The sequence below is a fragment of the Clarias gariepinus genome, chromosome 17, assembly GCF_024256425.1.
Source record: "Clarias gariepinus isolate MV-2021 ecotype Netherlands chromosome 17, CGAR_prim_01v2, whole genome shotgun sequence".
NCBI lineage: Eukaryota > Metazoa > Chordata > Actinopteri > Siluriformes > Clariidae > Clarias > Clarias gariepinus.
Genome location: NC_071116.1, coordinates 15,804,735 through 15,826,755, shown reverse-complemented (window position 1 = coordinate 15,826,755; position 22,021 = coordinate 15,804,735). Strand labels below are relative to the sequence as shown.

The 22,021-nt window shown below is 38.5% G+C and overlaps 1 protein-coding gene across 4 annotated transcripts in view; it reads right to left on the bottom strand.

Moving 5' to 3' along the window:
* Nucleotides 1-460: 460 nt before the first annotated feature.
* The window catches only part of LOC128505403 (homeobox protein PKNOX2-like), an 85,357-nt gene continuing 63,796 nt past the window's right edge, over nucleotides 461-22,021 (bottom strand). The window contains exons 5-17 of one of the 4 annotated variants that reach the window (XM_053475791.1): nucleotides 19,000-19,171; nucleotides 17,163-17,342; nucleotides 16,935-17,064; nucleotides 14,821-14,918; nucleotides 11,537-11,656; nucleotides 11,262-11,338; nucleotides 10,887-11,065; nucleotides 9,870-10,095; nucleotides 8,307-8,341; nucleotides 4,557-4,748; nucleotides 2,767-2,909; nucleotides 2,325-2,536; nucleotides 461-2,161 (exon numbers count right to left, since the gene is read on the bottom strand). In XM_053475791.1, the coding sequence (XP_053331766.1) occupies nucleotides 1,336-2,161; nucleotides 2,325-2,536; nucleotides 2,767-2,909; nucleotides 4,557-4,748; nucleotides 8,307-8,341; nucleotides 9,870-10,095; nucleotides 10,887-11,065; nucleotides 11,262-11,338; nucleotides 11,537-11,656; nucleotides 14,821-14,918; nucleotides 16,935-17,064; nucleotides 17,163-17,342; nucleotides 19,000-19,171 (2,590 nt within the window). In that variant the 3' untranslated portion in view covers nucleotides 461-1,335. Of the gene's footprint in view, nucleotides 2,162-2,324; nucleotides 2,537-2,766; nucleotides 2,910-4,556; nucleotides 4,749-4,957; nucleotides 5,013-8,306; nucleotides 8,342-8,672; nucleotides 10,096-10,886; nucleotides 11,066-11,261; nucleotides 11,339-11,536; nucleotides 11,657-14,820; nucleotides 14,919-16,934; nucleotides 17,065-17,162; nucleotides 17,343-18,999; nucleotides 19,172-22,021 lie in introns of those variants that run through there. The other 3 variants (XM_053475788.1, XM_053475790.1, XM_053475789.1) reach the window with 3 other exon arrangements.

Below are 22,021 nucleotides of genomic sequence, written 5' to 3'. Positions count from 1 at the left end.
AAATAATGTTGGTATTAATTGCTATTTGAGCTATAGACAAACCATGTTTGAGGAACATGATCTCTTGATGTCATTCCACCAAAACTGAGGCAAACAAATGTTTAATGTTATACTGTATGTTTTCATCTAATACAGTACCAAAACATGTTTTGTGTACCTCTGAGTGCAAATCAGATTATGTGTTTAGTGTCAAAATCCCATCCTCAGGCTGTTTCCGGGTGTCTGTATCTCAATATGATGACTAATTTTGTCAATTTGACATCTTGGCAGATGCCTGGAATTGATTGTAATTATGAGTAATGAATGAGCTCAACAAAATTATTTGTCAGTTGCTAAGGAAGACTGATGCTTTCTATTCTACACTACATATTGTATTTAAGTATAATGTATACAGGTTTATTTATAGAACGAATTAAAATCAATCAAAAGCATATAAAAAATTATATATATCTTGCTCAAAGAAAAATTAATTTAACAACTATAAGTTACAAATAAAGCACAGCAAAGTTTAATTTACAGTTTCATCTAGAATCAAGTAACAGTTTTAGCCACAAACAAAATGCTGCAATATGTCACACAAAAAAGGGTTTATAACAGTAAAAAAAAAAAAAAAAAATGAAAGTTTAAAACACCAAGACACACTTCACATAGAACTGAATTCTAATAGAGGCTTTTTGAAGGCTTCCTCAATATTCTTGAAGGACTTTGGTGTACAAGGATTTACTTGACAAAAAACTAATATAATGAATTGATCTTGTTCCAATAAAGAGGCTCCGTTAGTCAATTCGGTTTAGATCTATTTCTAGTCTAGAGGGGATGTGGTTAGTTTACGGTCAATATATGTCCTGTACAGTGATGGTTCAGTCCATTAGTGGAAGGCTTAGCCAAAACAACATGATGTAGACTCCTCCAGTTCATGGTAGCCCTGGTGGTTAGGTTCTGAAAAAAGACAGAGAGGGCTGTTAGGGGAATCAAATCTACCATGAACTGTTTGCTTCTAAAGCCTCCTTTAGAATTCTTATTTCATCCTGCACTGTGCTTTCAAAAACCTGTTAGCTCATTGTATAAATTACACAAAAAGCTACTGGAAAAGAACAATTACAGTTTTTTTTTTATATATAAACAGTTTGTAATTAGAAAGTAAAGTTTGCCCATTTGTCACTGTTATATGGGTTGCAATTTTCTTTAAAGGTGATCAACTGTATATTAACAATGATAAAAATTATAATATATAAGTGTATTCACTGTTTAAACCTGTCTTTATTTTAAATTAAGGCTAAAAATAGAGCACCATTCTCTCTTAAATTTTACATTAATAATGCAATGGAGGAGACTTCACTTGATTATTTTCTGAACGTCCCATATTATATATGCAATTATGCCCAGTATCAGAATGCTCTTGAGGACACAGATGAGACTGACTGTACCGAGTGTCATGTTTTCCTCCACTAGAGGGCGATGCTCAGGGCAGTTCATCACATTCCCTCTTGTCGCCCCAAGCATGGTCATGATGTCCACTAGATTGTGTTTGCCCTCCTCTCTAGCTTCCTGTATCGCCTCTTGCATCTCCTCAGCTGCTTCAGCAGCTTCCTCAACCTGCTCCTCTGTCAGCATGCCCTTACCCCTGTGCAAATGAGGGGGAGCTAGTGAGCACAAGGCCTTGAGTCGACCATACGAGCGCAGCTGTGCCACGTTACTGCGCAGGAAGAGGAGAAGAACGTTCAGGTCATTCAATGGGCATCCCAGCTTCTGACCACTGATAAGCCCCAGAGCAGGAAGCACCTCATACAATGAGAGGAAACTGGTGTCCCAGCAGAAGAGACGCAGCAGGCTGAACAGGACAATGGGACCAAGCAGCACATAAGTGGCACCGTTAGCTATACTAATAACCTGGAACACCATCAGGCCACTGATCTTGCACTGCACCAGCGTGGGAACCCAGAACTCATCTTGGAGGATCCCCGTGCGCATAAAGCAGCTGAACTCGTCCTGCAGGAAGGCTGAAAGATGAAAGTAGACCAGATAGAGACAGGATGCTGACATGAAAGTGAGCAAGAGGAAGCCACGCAGAAAAAGCATGCTGACCAGGAAGTAGGAACTATGCTTGTATTGCATGTATCTCTCCAGCAGAGGGTACTCAAAGTAACGCTTCCTCTTGGCTCTGACAACAGAAATGAAAGAAATCCAGTCAGCTCATATTCACAATTAAGATCATAAGATGTTCTATTTTTATATTGACTGTCTTTAAATTGCAAATAATTATTTCTAGTGACAGATGACAGACTAAAGAACATCAAGACTGCCAGTATTTTTTTTTTTCTTACCTCTGCAACTCTGCTTGAAATTCATATGGGTCTGTATTCTGTTGCAGTTCCACAATGCTCTGAGCCAAGCGCACTGAGCGGTTGTAAGACTTGTCTAGCTCATCAATTATAAAGAGCAGATCAGAACCAAGAATTGGCATAGCCAGGAACTTCCAGATCAGAGCTGGAAGGTACATTATCATTGCCATGATCAGCAGAGAGTAGGGGAACATCTGAGACACATAGATGCACACAATCAGCAATGGTACATAGAAAGAGCATCAGTTTATTAGCACTGCTACAGCCTGAACTGTAAATTACAGGATGTTTACTTTTTTTTTTGGCCAATTTTATATTTACTTTAGCATGTATTCAGGAAACCATTAAAAGGCAAATTATTATTATGGCATTTATGGCACTGTTTCTTTTTCTGGCTGCTGTCGTATGTATAGCACAACCACACCTTATGAACCCACAGTGAACGTTCTTCAGAGTTTCCATGTGTATCAAACTCATGGTGCATCAGTGAATCCCAGCAGTAGGTGTCTACATACGCAGCCTGCTTCGATGTGAAGTTGCTGGGAGGAAAACAGCTAACCTGTGGACCTTAAAACACAAAAAAACATTTAGCTTTGGACTTTAGCATGGCCTCTTAAACAAAGATGTGTAGCTTTATTTGACCAGCCGACCATACGTTGTCCTTACAAGCTGGGATATCCAAAGAAATGTTTTATTGTACTTGTGATTTTTCTTTCTTTTTTTTTTTTTTTTTTGGGCGGGGGGGGGGGGGGGGGGTCTACTTTTAAAGTAATTTTAGTGCTAAACTGTTATCAAAATATTATCATCTTCCTCCTTTCATCAAATGAAATACAGAAGAGACTAGTTTCAGGAGCATGGATGGTCTCTAACTGCAGTTGGGTTTTTTTTTCCAGGCGCACAGCTGGTGTGAACCACAGCAGCCGGAGAAACATGCTGTAGTATTTCTTCTGAGGTGGAGCAGGCCAACGGGCAACAAGGGTGGGTCCCTACCGCTAAGAAAAAGCCAAACTCATGCTTTTTATAGACCATTTAAACACTAGTCTGCTCCTGTGAACCTTAAAATCAACCTTCAGTGTGCAAGACATTTACCACAGCTATCCTTATTATGGAAAAGTATAGTGTAGAGTCAATTTTATAGCAGATGTTGAGGAGGAAATAAGGTGGTATGTTTGTTGTTGTTTTTTTGCTCTTGTTACACAGGCTTTAAGTAATGCATACGTTTGACAGCGATGTAAATCATGATGTAAACAATGTTTACACAAATAACATTAATTTGATAATGTTAATGTCAACAATTTGTCTGAAAATAAAATCACTCTTAAATAAGTGCGGTTTGTAAACATTATTAAATATCACATGTGACCAGGAGCAGACTTTTATCAGACTGTAAAGAACTTAGCTTGCGTTGCACGTCTGTCGCTTTAATTAGCATATCCTCTAGTTAGACTGAAATAGAGAACTGGGAAAGAGCAGGCTGACTGTAATTACAGACTCTTGTCATCTTTTCACGTCTCTCTTAATCATCCTCGTGCCAATTAACATCTGTGTGAACTGATTGCAGACCAACTCCAGAGGAACTGATTGCAACGTCAGCTGCCTCCACTGAAACTGACAGCTTCTTTTAGCAAATGGCTGTCTAGGGATCTCTAGATACCATGCTGTTTATTCCGAACCCACCACAGGACTGTCACGCGTGGCTTCCTACAAAATATAGCCATCGGGCTAAAAGTTATTAAATATCTAGACTTACATTTTACATCTTGTCAAATCAATTTCAATATAGCATGTAAAATCAAAGTTGACATTTAATTAACTTTGCATCAACTTCATTTCATGGGTTTATGGGCTTTGAAGGCACTTTAAGCCACATCAGTCATAGATGTATGGAATTTATGCTATTTGAAAATTGAGATTCATCTTCAGTCATAAGTCACAACACAACATTAGGTAAAACTTATTGCTGACTACATTAACGACAGTATCACTCAGGTGTCTGCTTGTGTGTTGTGTGCTTAATATGTGTAGTTTAATACTATAATTTCTAACAATTCATTAATTAATTTCTTTTCTTGTTCTTTTTTTTTTTTTCTAGGACAGAAAGTGCAAAGGTTGTTTGCAAGCTTGTTTGATTGAATAATGGGGATCCTTTAAATAAAACTTTGTTTGTACTGTACAAAATAATTTAAATCCAAAGAAATTCAAAAATTCACTCACCGACTGAAATCTCTCGAGCAAATGCCAAAGACACCAGCATTAGAGGAAGTCCCACTGATACAAATTTGATGAATTTGTCTAAGGGCAGCTCCAGTTCCAGGTGACGAAGGCGGCTGTCTTCATTATTGTTCTGAAGCAGGGCGTCGGACAGCACAGCCTGTGCAGCTCTCTTAGCAATTGACATGTCCGCAACTGTTGACCAGAAGATACAATCCTATCTGCTTTTGTTCACTGACTATTTTGACAGTCTGTAAATTGAGCTATTGAATTTTACAATTGATTCGGACACCTTTTTTCACATTTTTGTCACCTTGGAATTCAATACTTCCATTCATTTTCTTAATTAACTGAGTCCCCCAATCAACACATCATTAAGAATAAAAGTGATTAAAACACATTACCTTTAGTTCTCCTGCTGCAGCAAATGTTAAGTACTGTATGTCACACAGAAGTGACTTGGTCCTGAGGCTGGGTAGGACAAAGATGCTGGCGAGGACTTTAAATAGTGGAGGAGGGCCGAACAAAATGGGAGGCTGAATGGGAAAGGGTTAAGGGGTAATTAAAGGGGATACAGAACTCTTTGGAGCCTGATGGAGTAGCAGTCAGAGACAGAACAGGAGAGAGAGAGAGAGAGAGAGAGAGAATAAGGAAGGGTGGAGGCCAGCAGATCCCTAAAGTGCTCATCAAGATGGTGGCTCCAGTCCACTTCAAACCTGGCCAGCTCTGTGGCTTTTCCTGCCCCTGTCATTGCCCTCACTATTTATGCACTGCTGTCCTAAGTAAACCTACCACTTCATTGCACTAGCAAGAGAAATCTGGAGACATACCACAAGAATAGTTGTTTTAGTGCTACACTTGGGTCTTTGCATAGTTCATTTAAATAAGAGTGCTGTGTTTCCAATCCGTTTAAAACACAGCAAGCCTGGTTTTTCTTCCCTTTTTAGGCTAGGGTGTTATTACAAAACAATAAACCTCACAGTTCCTCATATCATTTGGTTAGAAATATAACACCAAAGGGTGTGCTGTTATAGGACTTTAAGGACCTAACAGGCTTTATACTGGGAGATACATCAAGTCTGAGGAAATGAGTTTATTACTTTAGAAACAATAATGTATTAGAATAAATGTGTTAAAAATAAAACAGTAATTGAAATTACAGCCAGCACTACTGTCAGAGCTGCTCTGAAAATCATCATTACCGTCAATTAGATTTAAGAAATCAACAGCACTGTGGTATAATGTATTATGATTTGTAATATGTCAATTTGTAAAAATAAATAAATAAATAATTTTTTTTTACTTTTAGTTGCATTATAATAACGTATGCTTTATTTGCTCGATTATAAGATTATATTTTGTATTAGTTGCTGCTCCTTAAAATGTTTCCTACCACTATTGCATTTACTTTTGTTCACATTTTTGGATATTTAGCGTTTCTGTAATCTGGAATCACATCCTGCATTACCCGTAATAGATACTGAAGTCACTTTGGGATTTTGGCACTTTGGGGTTAAAATGTTCATGACGTAGTAGCTTTATTCTTTGTTAAAACTGTTATAGCACTTTCACGCCAGGAATAACATAAAGACCACATTTCCTGGCTTCAAGGTAGTATAGAGTACAGTCTGTGCTTTTTTCCATTATTGTTCATGGTAAATAACCTCTTAGCTCTGACCTGAAATATATCAAATTTAGAAGCAAACCAGTCAGAGAACAAATGTCAGAAACAAACAGAAGGTGATGAAACACACAGCTAAGCTGAGCATTCCTAACTACACAATAATAACAGACACCATATGTCCTGAAATATACTCCAGATCCACAGAGAATAGCCTGTAATCTCAAAGGATTAAGGGCAAATTGGGGAAGATCTCTAATCTGATTTTTAACATCTGTAATCATTCTGCAAAATATTACTGCCACCACCCAACTCCACCTACTGTACTGTATAACAGCTGCGTAGACATACTGTTCTTGTAAATTCAAGAAATACAGAATGCTTTCCAATAAATGTGCATAAATACAGTATATATATATATATATAAATATATATATATAAATATATATATATATATATATATATATATATATATATATATATATATATATGTATATGTATATGCAAGTTTATTATGTTTATTTTTTTTAAGACAAGGTCGAAATTATATGTGTACAGGTAGGTTTAAAAATGTCTATTATTTGGTTGAATGCTATTTTAGCAAATGCTTTCAGTTACTGTACAAGCAGGCCAGAATTCTTGTTAGATATTTGAATGCATTTGTTGGCAGGCATGTTTAATTAAAATAGTTTGTTTCCTAGCAACTTTCACTTTTAAGTCCAACTTTCAAGCATGGTTCACACATTTTAAATAGATTTATGGTTCCAAAAGCTTATGGTTTGCCTGCTTTATCCTTTCAAAAGCCACCAGTGATGTGTGTTTTTTGGTAATCCTAAAGCATCTAAGATGTAAGGTTAAACTGGAGAATGCTAGGTATTCCATTTTCTTTATTATTCCATCTACTTTGTGTAATACACCAGACCCACTGGCAGCAAAACAGCCCCAAAGCATGATGCTTAATAGTCAGTACATTGCTCTCGAGGTTGAATGCCTTACCCTCACTCTTCTGGACATACCTCTGGTTTAAATATTTTTCCAGAACAATTTTTCTTTGCGTGTGTAACCAGCAGCATACAGTACTTAACTCAATCTTAAAAGCTCAATTTTTGGGGTGGCAGCCTTTAGGTCCATTGTAATAAAAACAACCCACAACTGTTCTTGGAGTTTTCTTTTAACAAAGATGAATGTACAATGTTCTGTCCCAGACGATAACTAGTTTAAAGCAATCACCAAAAAGCAGACTATATCCATTACATTCATATTCATGATGAGTGTATCTAAACTTCCAACCGCAATTGTAAACTTTTGCCATTTTCAACACACAACCCAAGACCCTGCAATTATAAGGTCAAAGCTTTATGACTCAATATTTTACTGGGATAATTTCCCCAAGTCTGTCTTAAACTAAAATTGACATTAGGTACATTACAATAGGTCTTGGTTGTAATATATTTTTTTCCGTACACTGACTCTAAACGTTTGTTTAGTTGAGGCGCATAAAGCTTTCACAGCCGCTCTAAACTAAATCAAGTTTGTGTCTTTAGTATTTATGTATTTAGTACAAATATTTCACTCCTTTCTTTCCCCAGAGCTAGCTGTATGGCTGACCAGACCGACCCATATAGGGAAAGAAATACAGTAAGTGCACCTCAGTTTCCATTTAATGCAGACTTGAAAAAAATCCCTTAGCAATCACAACATGGCACACAGAACCTTATAATATAGTGAATGGATCACTAATCTGCAAATTAAAGACCTTATAGTTTTAAAAGCAATATTTTATGTTTGGAATAACATGTCTGTACCTCTTAAAATAATTCAGAATCAATCTTAAAAGTCCTGTTTCTGCAGGCATTATTCCAATTGCACAGCTGTGTATTTAGAAAAAGAGTATATGGTATATATCAATATATAAGTTATATAAGTTTCAAAATGGTTTAAGGCACTGGTGGCTCAGTGGTAGGTGTTTCGCCTGCCATGCGGAAGGCCCTGGTTCAATTTCCAGCCAGTGCCCAAACCCCCAAGCCACTGGACGCAGTGTCGGTCCCAGGCCGGGTAAAATGGGAGGGCTGCGTCAGAAAGGGTGTCCGGTGTAAAACCTGTGCCAAGTTGTTGTGCGGACTGGATAGTACGCTGTGGCGACCCCTTGCCGGGAGCAGCCGAAAGACTAACAACATACTGTATAAGTTTCAAAATATAAACGACAATCACCCATAATATTCGGTAAAACCATTGATTATGTGTTTAGGAGGAAAATATAAAGTATTTTAGTTTTTATTATCATTATTATTCTTAAATTATTTATTTTGTGAAAGCTCTGATTTACAGTGGCCTTTTTTTTTATGAAAGCTAGGCATGGACCCAAGTTAGCAATGATAATTATGTTATTCAATATGTATGAATATTAAATATGAATAGTTTTCTTTTCTTGCCCATAACACAATGAACAGTAAGCAGACCAAGTGATACACAAGAAGACAATGCTACGCCGCATCCACTAAAATTATCTCTTTTAATTATCAAAAATGGTCTATTGAAACACAATAGATCATGACAACAATGTGTACAAACAAAATAAAAATTTCCCCTATCATTACTTGCTCTGGAAGAACCATTTAAATGCAACCAAGAAAAACATAATGAGAAACATACTTCACAAGACCAACTCCAATAACATTCAATAACAGCTTCGCTCATCTCTAAACATCACATCAGAAACAGCTGCTTCATTCTGGAGAGTGATTGAACCCAAAGCGTTCAGGAATATCTTCACAGTTTTTCTGTCCTTCACAGAAAAATACACAAAGGGGTTCTCGCAGCGCCGTAAAATTGTCTACCTTCCTGCAGTATTTCTTCAGTAAACATCACAAGGAACTCTGAGGGCTGGAAGGACCCACTGGTTTATTATCCTCCATCAATGAAATGCTTAATGTGCCATGTTGTCTCTCTCCATATTTTCTTTGTCATGACGAGAAAAGTAGGTTGGCTGCAAGTTCCAGGCAGTTGGCCTTCAGTGCCATTCAGAATTGCATCATCCAGGCAAATGAGAATCCTCCCAAGTGCAACATTGTTGATTGAAAACCTAAAACATAAATATCAAGCAACTGCGCAAATGCATCATAGTCTAAGGTGTGTGCTTTGTGCTGTCAGGTCTTTTACAATGTGTGTGTGTGTATGTGTGTGTGTTTTTTTTTCCTTTTTTCAAAATTATTTTCAAATTCAGTATTAAATACTGATGCTAGCAAAGTATCACAATTTGAAAACTCATGCCCAAAAAGCCACTTGGAAAAATGGACGGTAACTTTTCCTGTTAATGATGTGTAAAAAATACCATGCTGTGAGTTTCACCTGAAAACAAACAAACAAAAAAATGTCTGGGACAAAATAAGGTATGGGTGCATGAATCTATTAGGACCAAATGTAGATGTAGAGGTTTTTGTTAATATAACTAAAGCTTCTATTTATTCTCCCAGTATATAACATTTAAATGTATGGTCAATGTGTGTGCATTCATTAATTTCCCTAAATTGTACAAATAAATTCAATAATTATTGTAATTCACAGCTCATTTTTGCAAACCTTCCCTTGTCTAATTTTAAAGTTCCAAAGCACTTTAGTGTCCAATGGAAACCTCTGGGGCATGTTTAAAAAAAACGCGTCAGGTCAGTGATGTCATTTCCTGCATTTGTCTCTACTCCAGTCCCTCGCTGTGATCAAGGCGCAGATCTCTCCTGACAGACAGATGCCTTTCTTCCTCTTCGTCTTCTTCCTCATCTTCCATTCCTTCCTCATCCTCTTCTTCCTCTTCCTCCTCATCTGTACCGTCCATTGAGTCCTCGGCTCCTGCCAACATGGCCTGCTGCATGGCGAGAGTGGCCGAGTCAGAGGAGAGAGGCTGCAGGCTGTCCATTCCGAGGGAACCTAAGAGACACACATGCATACAGTAGATACAGATCAGTGCACGCCTACTAAAATACCACTGATTAACAGACATCAAAATCCTATTCTCACATCCTATGCTGACATCACTGAAGAAGAACCTCTATGATGAACATAGAGTTAACTCTTTGGATTAATAAAATGTGATGATTCTTTGAGAAGTGTATTATTTTATTCCAAGATGGTTTCATGGCTACAAGTTACATACTGTAACACACTGCCATTTGATTATCTTCAGCAAGCACTTTTTTTTTGGTCAGTGTTCTATCCCAGACATACTAGGGCGAGGCAGAATCCAAACTGGATGGGATGTCATGGCACGCACAAAATCCTCACAGTTAGTAACCCAAGCTCCGGAGGAACTGGGGACCCTTGGAGCTGTAAGGCAGCTACAATATCCACTGTGCCAACATGCCACCCGTTTATATTAAAGGTTAAGCTTGTAAGGATTAAGGTAATGCTTATGGGTAGGGTTGGCATCAATACCATTTTGATACTAAACTGAGGAAATTTCAACCAAATTGAATGAATTCATGAGATCAGATTATCTGTATAAACATGCAAGATTGAATGTATCCTTGAACACTAATGCCTAAACTCGTGGTGTTTCCAATGTTTTAAAGTAACCAAAGCAGCCATGTTACTGTATGTGCACTTTGCATGGTGATTTGAACCAACAAGCGAATACACAGTTGATTTCTTCACTGTGACCACCATTAAAAAATATGTGCTTGGATTTTGGCTGTTGGAGGTACAGTGTTAGAAGCACTAACTGTCTGAATTGTTAGCAGAATGAGGGCCATGTGTCTGCAGCACACCAGCCACGATGGAGTCAGGCCAAAAACGCTGAGTTGGTCTGTGCTGCGACTTCATCTTCTTGGCTTTAGGGGCAGGATCAGGGTTACTGGCGTCGAGCATGGGCTGTAGGATACGCCTGCGTGCATTAATAAACCTTAGAACAAAGACAAACAAGAAAGATAGAAATATTTGTGGTCATTGTGTTGACAACAACATGTGAACACTAGATGGTGCCACATTGCTACGGAATGTATTTCTGTAAAAGAACTTAGAATCTTACAACAGCACAACAAAATGCTATATAGAAGAAGGTGTTGAAGGAGTTGAGTTGCTTCTGCAGTTAATCTTACCAGTTGTTTACTTGTAGTAAGGTGAGATTGGTTTGTGCGGCAATCTGTCTTTTCTCGTCTTCTGTAGGATAAGGGTGCTAAACAACAACAAAAATAAATATTAATGAATTTTACCTAGAGGTTAATTATACATTTATTTAACACTTTCTCTAAAGTATTTTTTTATTTGAATTCTAATTCTATTTTCTGGCTACAGCTGCATTTAAAATTCTCTAGGAACTAAAAATATTCTTCACTAATGAGAGAAAGACAGAATACGTATTTCTCCATCACACCATGAGATGCTGGAAGAGCCAGGAGCGCATGATGTTTGTGGCATGTTTGGGAAGGACGCCCCTCTTGTTCTTCGACTTCTTATCATCGCTGTCCAAGAGTGAGGCGAGGTCCAGGTTCACCTGAGATTTCACACAACATGCAGAAAAAGAATGAGAGATAGAGGGACTGCGTTAAAGAGGAAGTCAGCATTAAGAAGTGAGAAGGATGCAATGAGAGAGAGAGAGAGAGAGAGAGAGAGAGAGAGAGAGAGAGAGAGAGAGAGAGGATAGCGGTGTGTGAGGGCACCAGAGTCCTAGAAAAAGAAAGAAAGGGACAAATAGTGAGAGAAAGACAAAGACAGAGAATTTGAATGGGGAAGAAAAAGAAAAGGAGAGGGAGAGAGAAGGAAGGAGGGATAGTTGTTGCCACGGTAACAAAGAGTCGCCACTTGCAGTTCCTTTGGCAGGGGCAGAAATGCCCTCGGTCACCATAGCAACGCAATCGGAGTAATGATACCTAAAATTAAAGGCGTGGAAGGAGCGAGCGTTTATGGAGGCCTTTCATCACAAAGAGTGGCAATGACAAATCTCCTTTAAATCCAACCTCATACCTACATCACTGAAACAGGACATGCAGCCAGCTACAGGCAGTAAACACAAAGGAAGGATAAGCACGTGTGCGTTTATGTATTTTATGTGCATGTGTGTGTGTGGGTGTGTGTGTGTGTGCATGCATATATTCAAATGACTTACAATCAGTTATTTATCTAAACAGGACACATTCAAATGAGTTAAATATAATTATGCGATTTTTGCCCCAGATACAGTATTGTCCTCGGCCAATGTGGAGTATTAACATTTCAGAGCACTCTCAGATGTGCAATCCATCCCAGCTTTACATTCCGATAAATAATCAAATAAGCCACTGCAGCAACAGAAAGTTAAAAAAATAAAAAAAACCTAAAGCTTCCTGCTGATTTTGAAATAAATAAATAAATAAATAAAGCTTAAAAAAAACTCCACATTATATTTGCAGCTGGGTGTCATGTGACTTCATTCCCTCCCCCACATACATACACACACGTACATACATACACACACACACGCGCGCGCCTCAGTTCTTGGAGTGTGTGCTCCAGGAAGCAGGGTGAATTAATTGGAGGCTCCACGCAGGGCTGTCATTACTGAGAGCTCGTTGGCGTCGTAGTTACGGATTGAGATTTTTTCCCAGCATATGTGTAGTGAAGACTGTGTGGCCCGGGTACTCACCCCAACTACGAATGTCTGAGAAAAGTCTCTCTCACTTGTCTGCTGCTCTAAACACTCTCTCCCAAACAAATACAAACAGCCATCTGCTCTAGAACCAACTGTTGTAGAATGATATCTATTACTGATGGAGAATCTTATGCAGCAAAACTTGGAGAGGAGATAACTGCAACAAACATGGAGTAGCTTCGCTAGCTGAAGAGTGGAATACAAGGCAACATTTAGCATAGAAAAATCTAGCATTGCAAAATGACAGGTGCAGTTCATTATGCTTAGTTAGCTGATGACAGGGGCTAACAACTAAGCAAGCTAGCCGTTTTCAATACAGACAATGTAGAGTTTTACTCAAAACAAGACAAAATTGGATTCTGTCTTTCTTACAGTTTATCAGAGTTTTTTAGCTAAATCACAAAGAACACATTCTGTAGAACATATAAACAGCTTGACAGCCAAATGAGATTTTAACAGTTTTTGCAATACATATTGCAACAGATAAATACAGTAGATCCCCTACATATGAACACTCGAGTTACGGCCGTTCAAAGATATGAACATGTGTTCATGCCTGTTCATTTGCAGAAGGTAGATCACATGTCTGGCATACATTGTCATGCCCGTGCAGCGTGCATCCTCTGCAAGTGTGGGACAAGTCTGGAATATCCAAAAGGAGGTGTAAAATCAGTGATGATGAAGCTGGTACTGCAAATAAGTGCCAAGCAATAACGATGAAAGAGAAAATAATTAAGAGAATGGAGCAAGGTAAAAAGAAGGCAGACATCGCTTGTTCTTTTAACATGAATTGTTCGGCAGTATCGGCACGGTTCTAAAGAAAACTGGACTGTAATATACTGTGTGTAGCCAATGGTGTTAGTATCCCAGTACCCAGAAAATGATTGTTGGACTTACAAACAAATTGGACTTACAAAACAGTACTCGTTTGTAAGCTATAGTCGCTTGCTGCTATAGTTTGTGCATGTTTTCTTTGATTCACTGCGATGTTAAAAAGCACAAATGGCTAAAAATATTTAGTTTGAATTATTTGGGTTATATAAGTGTGGATTTTGTGTAATTTAAAATAAATTCATTAATTAATGAATAACTCAACCACAGATTTGTTATAATTGATAAACCACATGAAGAGCGAATAGTGTTGAGTTTTTTTCACACCCAAAACCTTTTTAATTACAAAGACTGTTAAGGATCATGAGATCTTCAGTTTACAGCAGCATCAGTCTTAGCATCGGGCATATATAACGTCTTTATTGGCAAACTGTCCATATATATATGGTTATTACCCTTAGCATTGCCAAGTGGTTAATGGACAACATTTCTTAATCAAACTGAAATCATTCTAGTTATAAATTTCAGTCTGACTGTTCACGCGCATGCTGATCTGATAAGCTGTGTGTTTACATGCTAAAAGCATTCAACAAAATATAACATTTTTGACCTGTGCAAAATTGTTCTGCTTGCATTGAAGCATTTAATCTGAAGGAAGAAGAAGCTTTTTCCAACTATGAGAACTTTCAATTGATTCAACACAGGTAGTCATGGGAACAATATATTTTTTTCAATATTCAATATTTTTTTTAGTTTCCCCTCTTCTTTCTAATTAAGTAGCAATCTCAGTACCACATACTGCTGCTGCCATTTTTAAACAGGATGCTTGTACAAAGGGATCTTTAGAGCTTTAGGAAAATCTACATGTTGCCTACATTAAAATATAACGGATTATAAGATGTTTACACCACCCCTCTGAACATGCATTTTAATAGGGCCGGATTAGGTCAGTTGGCATGATCTTTAACTGTGATCTAAACAAGACTGTGAAATAGTATTATATAGAAACTTCTTGTAAAAAACACTGAATGTGTGAAAGCAGCATCTAAATTAGACTCAGATCCAGGATCGTGGAATTCTTTAAATATTACTCATATATATTACATACTCAAAAGGTGTGTGTGTGTGTGTGTGTGTGTGTGTGTGTGTGTGTGTGTGTGTGTGTGTGTGTGTGTGTTTGTGTGTAGTGCTTTTCTCACCTGTGTGTTCTGAAGCTGGATGGTCCCCTGCTGTAGAGTCTGGGTTAACACCTGCCCTTGAGAAGTCACCATAGCAACCGGCTGATACAGGGCCCCACCTGCAGAAAGCATTTACACACACACACACACACACACACACACACACACACACACACACACACACACACACAGTGCATCACACTGAGGAATGTGTAATAAGCAAAGATCATGTAATTCTTGTTAATGTCTAACAAAAATTCAATCCTAAGGGCCATCGAGAGCTCCGGAGTGAGTTTTACTCCTGACAATGACACAACCATTCAGGACTTCAAACTGGTATCTACCTTCTGGCATTCGATATTTAACTAGTGATCAATATCAGCCTTGAAACTGCAAGGAAATGGCATAAACCTTTTTACAACACCAAATCCTGGTCTGCTTAAACCTTGGGTAGTCTTAACACTCCCCCTGTCTTAATGGTAAAAAAATGATCCACCTTTACTAAACCCTGGGAAAATAAAGCGGCGTAATTCTGTTTGAAACCCATCTCAAAATCTATTTTCATGTAGAAACAAACAACTATTCATCACAAACTATGGGAATATATAAGATTATTATATAGGTAAATTAATACAAATTTGGTAAAGTTGTAAAGTGCTCGCCCTTATGTAAAAAACGTGAATTTGATTTCCCGGTGATGTTGTAGCCTCCTGCACTCGAAGGGCCTTGAGAAAGCTGATTGGCCTAGAGAGATCTGATTGGCCGAGCTTTCTCAAAGAGGAGGGATTGGCGGCATTAGCGCTGTCACATTATTTGCGGCTCTAAGCCAGTCAAGAGCATCTGTGAGCTCACGCAAGTGGAAAGAGCAGATAGCGCTGTCCTCCGAGTGTGTTACGTCGCTCCCAACGGTGCATGAGTAAGCAGTTTAAAAAGATTTCTCTGGCATCATGTAGTTCAGAGAAAACACATGACAGTCTTCAGCCCTTCCTGACTTCTAGTAGTAGCCTTGATGCGGTAGTGCCCTAATGACAGTGAATTCCACATGACTAAATTAAGGAGAAAATCTGTAAAAATTAACCCAAATCACCCGAATGTCCCTAAAATAAATCACCCATCTCCCTGATTTGTCTTAATCATGTTTCTGTTAGGACCTCAGCACTTGTGGCTCAATTTTTGCTGCTGATGATGGTCCCACATTAATGTCCTAAAAATCAACACTACATTATCAGTTTATGCTGAAGTCTTAGCCTAGTTTCAGGGAAACCTAAATGTTGTTTATTTCCATCCATCTAGGAACATCTGCAGTCTGAATGGGGACTGTGGAGGCTATTGTATTTATTCACATTTTTACAACTGTGGTAGAACCACCAGTTAACTTTCTCATGTGTATTCATGCACTATGGACAATTTGAGAATGCCAATTAATCTGCATGTCTTTAAACTGTGGGGGAAACCGGAGTACCTGGAGGAAACCCACTAAGCACAGGAAGAACATCCAAACTCCATGACACAATGCCTGAGATGAGAATCGAACCCGAACCTAGGTGGTATTATAGTTGCAATATTATTACTTGTTTCCTCTAAACCTTGCAAAAACTGCAGCTGAAATGCTAAAGGACATTCTTTTTTCCTTTAAGCTTTCATAATTATGCTGTTTCAGGGTTTTTTTCCTTGCCACTAACACAACAGGCTGCTCATTAGGTGTCCTGATTTCTACCTATTATTTAAAGTGGTATACACATACAGCTGAAATTGAAATAAATAGAAAACTCCATCAAGCAAAACCTTTTGTGTTAAATGTATTTGTTTAATTTAGTTTATATTTATTCAGCGGGGAAAGTTGGGAAAGCATTATCATATCAGCTATTAATATAAGAGTTTAAAATGGTTCTTAGTGAAACTGAGCAGGTGTGATTGATTTAGACAGATGCTTATACCATGCAGCCACTCATCCTGGGGCATGTTTTGTGAATTGCTTTGTACTCATGTCTGAAATAAAAAAATTAGAATATTTCATTTGAAATTGATTTGTTTTTAAATCCCATTTCTTGCACACTTCTCTTTCTCTAGCCACGTCTGGCTTTCTTTCTTCTCTTTCATTTAAACATAGACAGGTTTTCTGCTAGTTATCTTACCTGACACCACCTGTGAGTTGATGCTGGTCATGTTGACATTGCTCTGGGGCAAAGAGCAGGCTGCAATGCCTGAAGAGTTAACAGAGCTGGAGACAGATGACAGTGAGGACGAGGAAGTCTGCATCATATCCTGAAAAGTCAGAGAAAGCAGAAAGAATGTGAAGGTTGAGAAGTTGAGTGTAAAGTTAAAGAAGATCTTCTCGAAACGCCCTCATGTTTGCGTGTTACCTGCTGAAGGCTGGTGTGTGACGGTGAATACGGACCCCCCAGGTCATTGCGTAGCAGATTGTCACTGTGCATCTTAGTCTTGAGGCAAGTGATGTAGCGATTGCAGAAATCTTTACAGAGCTCGTTCACCTTTTCCAGCTCTAGCAGGTGGATCCGTAACACCTGGATGGCCTTCACCATCTGCGACACACACCAGTGGTTTATTAGAAATGTCTAAACAGAACCATGCAGTTTCCAGCTATAACATAAATGTACGGCATGAACAGTATGTTTGTGTAAAAAAGTAAATTATATTTTTTTTTATTCATTAATCTTCTATACTGCTTAGTCTGTACAGGATCGCAGGGGCCTAGAACCTATCCCAGGAGACTTAGGGTGTCATGTTTTTGGACAGTGGGAGAAAATAGGAGTACCAAGCACAAGGAAAACATGCAAACTCCATGCACACAGACCTGAGGCAGGAATCGTGCTAACCACCACCGAGCTGCCACTTTTATTATTGTTATAAGGTCCAATTTGGATTCTGAATGTGAAGTAAGAACATGTTTTTGTAAGGTTACCATTTCAGTTCAAATAACAATACGACTGAGTCCTATATAAAGGTGCTAAGGAGCATTGGTGGCTCAATGGTAGGTTTCTCGCCTACCATGCAAAAGGCCTGAGTTCGCTTCCTATCCAATGCTCAAACCCCAGCCACTGGTTGCAGAGCCAGTCCCAAGCCTGGATAAAAGCCTGGGCGGGTTAAGTCAGGAAGGGCATCCGGCGTAAAAACCTGTGCCAATTTGAGCACAGGATCAGTTGGTCTGCTGTGGCAACCCCTCAACAGAAGCAGCCAAAAGTCTAACAACAACAACAACAACAACGTACAGTATATAAAGGGGCTGAAACGTGTGTATGTTGTAGTCAGATGAACTGATCCCAGACATAATCAAGCTGTCAACCAAAAACATTTTGATTCACTCTTAAAGTATTAAGCACAGTGCAGAAAAACTGAATGATTGTCTTTTTTTCCACACATTTACATGGAAGCTTGATGGCTGAAAGTTATGGTGTTCTGTTATTCAAGTTCTCTTTTTACTTAAAAAAGGTATAGTGTTCAAACAAATGAGCCTAAGGCAGGTGAAATACTGATTACACAATGAAATCTGGTTTGTAAGGCTCTGGCTGCTTTGCTTTAGTACATGCAGTCTTCTATCAAAAAATCTGTTGAGATATTTTCTTTATTATTCCTTTTCTTTCACTTGAGTGTGAATACTAACAAAAAAAAAATGCATGCCCAACTCCCTGTTCTCACAGATCGTGTGGCTTCAAAGTCAGCACTCAAGGACAACTAAATGGGCTAAAAAGCGCTTTGCCCAGGAAGAGATAAATCTGTCAATTACTGCAGCTCGTTCCGTCAGGGCGCCATGCCATCTTCTGCCTGGTGTAAGCGTGGCGAGGAAGGAGGCCCAGTGCCACCGGCCCGTCGTAAAGCACACAGATGCAGAGTTAATTGACTGAGCTTCACTAGTCGGCCGAGAGCCCTGGTAATGACAAGCATTGACCTTTCCCCCACTTTCTCATTTGCCTAATTTCTAATTACTGCTAGCTGTCAGGCAGGAGAGAGAGGAGGTGGTGAGCGAGAGAGAATGAGAATTAGGGCTTTAAAGGAATATTGAATTAAAATGAGTAAAGTTCTGTCATAAGCCTGATTGCCTCTACCAGCAGGGGGTGCTGTAGTTGTACTAAAAAATAGCAGTAAAGCAACAGTAAACAGATTTTGAAAAAGATACACAGAGGTGTACAGATGTGCAAGCAAACATAAAGCCCTATCATAATTATGGATTAAGATAGGTACCAGGTTATCGAGTTCTGGGTCCTCGCTGAAGAAAGGCTTGCGCTCTTGCTCCTGCTGGTGCACAAAATTCTCAATATCGACATCGAAGCTGGCTGAGGTGATGCACTCTGAGCCCTGTGTGGCCTGCTCACACTTCTCAAACAGCAAAGCCAGCAGTGGGAACAATGGGTGTCTATGGGGAACAGAGAAAGAGAGGTTGAAAGAGAGTAGGTGGGATGTAGCAATATCACACTACTAATGACAGGACTTCTACCTTTCAAAAGGAGACATTTCATGTACTCATAAAATACCATATCTTTTGAAAATGGTGTATGTAACATTTGTACAAGTTTATTTGTGAATTTTTTTCATGTCCACGTGACATCTGTTTTTTTGTGCATGCAGTTGATGATTATATATCCACAAGAGGGCAGGTCAGACCCAAAATGTTGTTTGCAACCAGAAAGTTTCCATGTCAATCTAAAATGTTTGCCATTTCAAGCCAAATATGCATATACAAACATGGACCAGCTCCTCTTCAAAATGTTCCAGCACTGTGGTTGCTGTCATATGCTGTGGATTAAATCAAATACAGTACCCTGACTGAAATGTATTAATCTTAAGAATCAGTTATGAAATCTTTGAATAGTACATTGAACATACAAACTGGAAAAACCGCAAACAATAACTATATTTTAATGAGACCATATTAAATTGCATGCAATGTTAATATTACATTAAATGTTGATTTAATGTCACATCGTGTAGACCCAGCACAGTTTATTTTGGGATTGTACCATGATTACATATGGTTTTTCGAAATTTCTGTGCATAATGTGCATAATCAACACCAGCACAAGAACAGGATCACTGGCCTACAATCAACCATTTCTCTGATATATGTTGATTTTCTTAACAGTTGCCCTTTCAGGTCCCTGTATTTAAAGTTTTAACTGGGTATAAGCACTGTAACTAACTTACTTCAGGGGAAAGTACAGTGAAATAGAGATTGAAATTGGGATAAATATCCTGCATGACCCATTTTTTTTACAGTAACTGGGCGTTTAGAACAAACATACACAACCTTAATCGTAATAAATCCAGAGTCATACATAACACTGCATAAAATATAGCTGGGGCCAAAAGTTTTGAGAATCACACAAATATTCATAAAGTTCATTAATTTCACAAAGTCTGCTGCTTCAGTGTTTTTTCATTGTTGTTGAGATGTTACTATTACCACTAAGTAATTACTAACATTTCATAGGTGTCAAAGGCGTTTACTGACAATTACATTCAGTTTATGCAAAGAGTCGATATTTGCAGTGTTAACCCCTCAATTTTTAAGACCTCTGCAATTTTCCCCGGCATGCTGTCAATCAAATACTGTGGCACATCCTGACTGATGGCAGCCCATTTTCTCACAGCCCAAGTCCTGAATGGGATTAAAGTCTGGGAGGTTTCCTGGCCATGAACAAAACTTTTTTGATGTTTTGTTTCCCAAGCAACTTTGTTATACATTAATGGTCTCAGAATGCCTTTGGCCTGACACAGGACGGATGGTACTGCTCACATTCTCCGGACAAGCTTTTTTCCGGATGCCTCAAACAATGGGAAAACAGTCCAATCCTTGTATCTTCTGCAAAATATTAGTCTGTCCCTGTTGTTTTTCTTGGAGAGAAGTGGCTTCTTTGCTGCCCTTCTTAAAATGTATGAAGGTGAGCACTACTATTAGCCGTTTGTCATGTCAACAGTAAAGTATCCTAAGACCATTCATATGTGGGGTTGCTTCTGGGCCCGGGGAGTGGGCTTTTTACAATTTTGCTTAAGAACACAGCCATGAATAAAGTATGGTACAAAAACATCCTCCAAGAGCAACTTCTGCCAACTATGCAAAAAAAGTCTGGTGACGAACAATACCTTCTCCTGCATGATAAAGCACCATGACATAAGGCAAAGTGAAGGCAAAGGCCAAGTGGCTTGGGGAAGAAAGCATCAAAATTTTGGGTCCATGGCGAGGAATCTTCCCAGATCTTACTCACACTGAGAACTTGTGGAACAAATTCTGACAAACTTCAAGCATTGGTTATGCAAGAATAAACTGCCATCAGACAGGATGTGGCCCAGAAGTTGATTGACAGCATGCAAGGGTGAATTGCAGAGGTCTTGAAAAAGACTGCAAATATTGACTCTTCGCTTAAACTTAATGTAATTGCCAATAAAACCATTGACAATTATGAAATGCTTGTAATTATTCCTTGGTATACCATTGTTACATCTTGCAAAAAGATGTAAAAACACTGGCGCAGCAGACTTTGTGAAAATTATAATTGTGTCATTCTCAAAATTTTGGCCACAGATGTACTATATTACCAAAAGTCTGTGGACACCTGAACATCACACTTTTACAGTATGTATATGTTCAAAGTGAACATCCCATTCAAGATTTAGTACCTGCCTCGCTGTTATAATAACCTTGATCTTCTATGATGGCTTCTACCAAATCTTTAAACAATAGTTACTAATCCACCAGAGCTGATGTTAGGGGAAAATATCACCATGTAATATGAGTATTGCAGTTGACTGGGGTTGAGGTCAATGCTCTGTGCAAAACACTCAAATTCTTCTTGTCCTTATAGGTAAACCATGTCTTCATGGACCTTGCTTTGTGCACAGGGACACTATCATGCTAGAACAGGTTTCTAACCCTTTGTTCCAGAGAAGGGAAATAGAAAAGCTTTGTGGCAAAAGTTTGGAATGTGTTGGTCTATATATATACAGCATATTATTTATGAAGTGCAAAAAAAGTTTACAGTGAAAGGAAAGAATATTGATTGATAACACTTTTTGTAATATATTACTGACACAGATGTTACCAGGCAATGTTAATGTCATATGCTGTCGACATACTTGATGTCTCGTTACATAAAAGTGTTACGTTTATATTTTAGTTATTGCCATGATAAGTGTAAATATAATGTATAATATGTTTTTTTAGCATATTGAACCATGGATGGCAGGTCATGTACACATACATGTATTC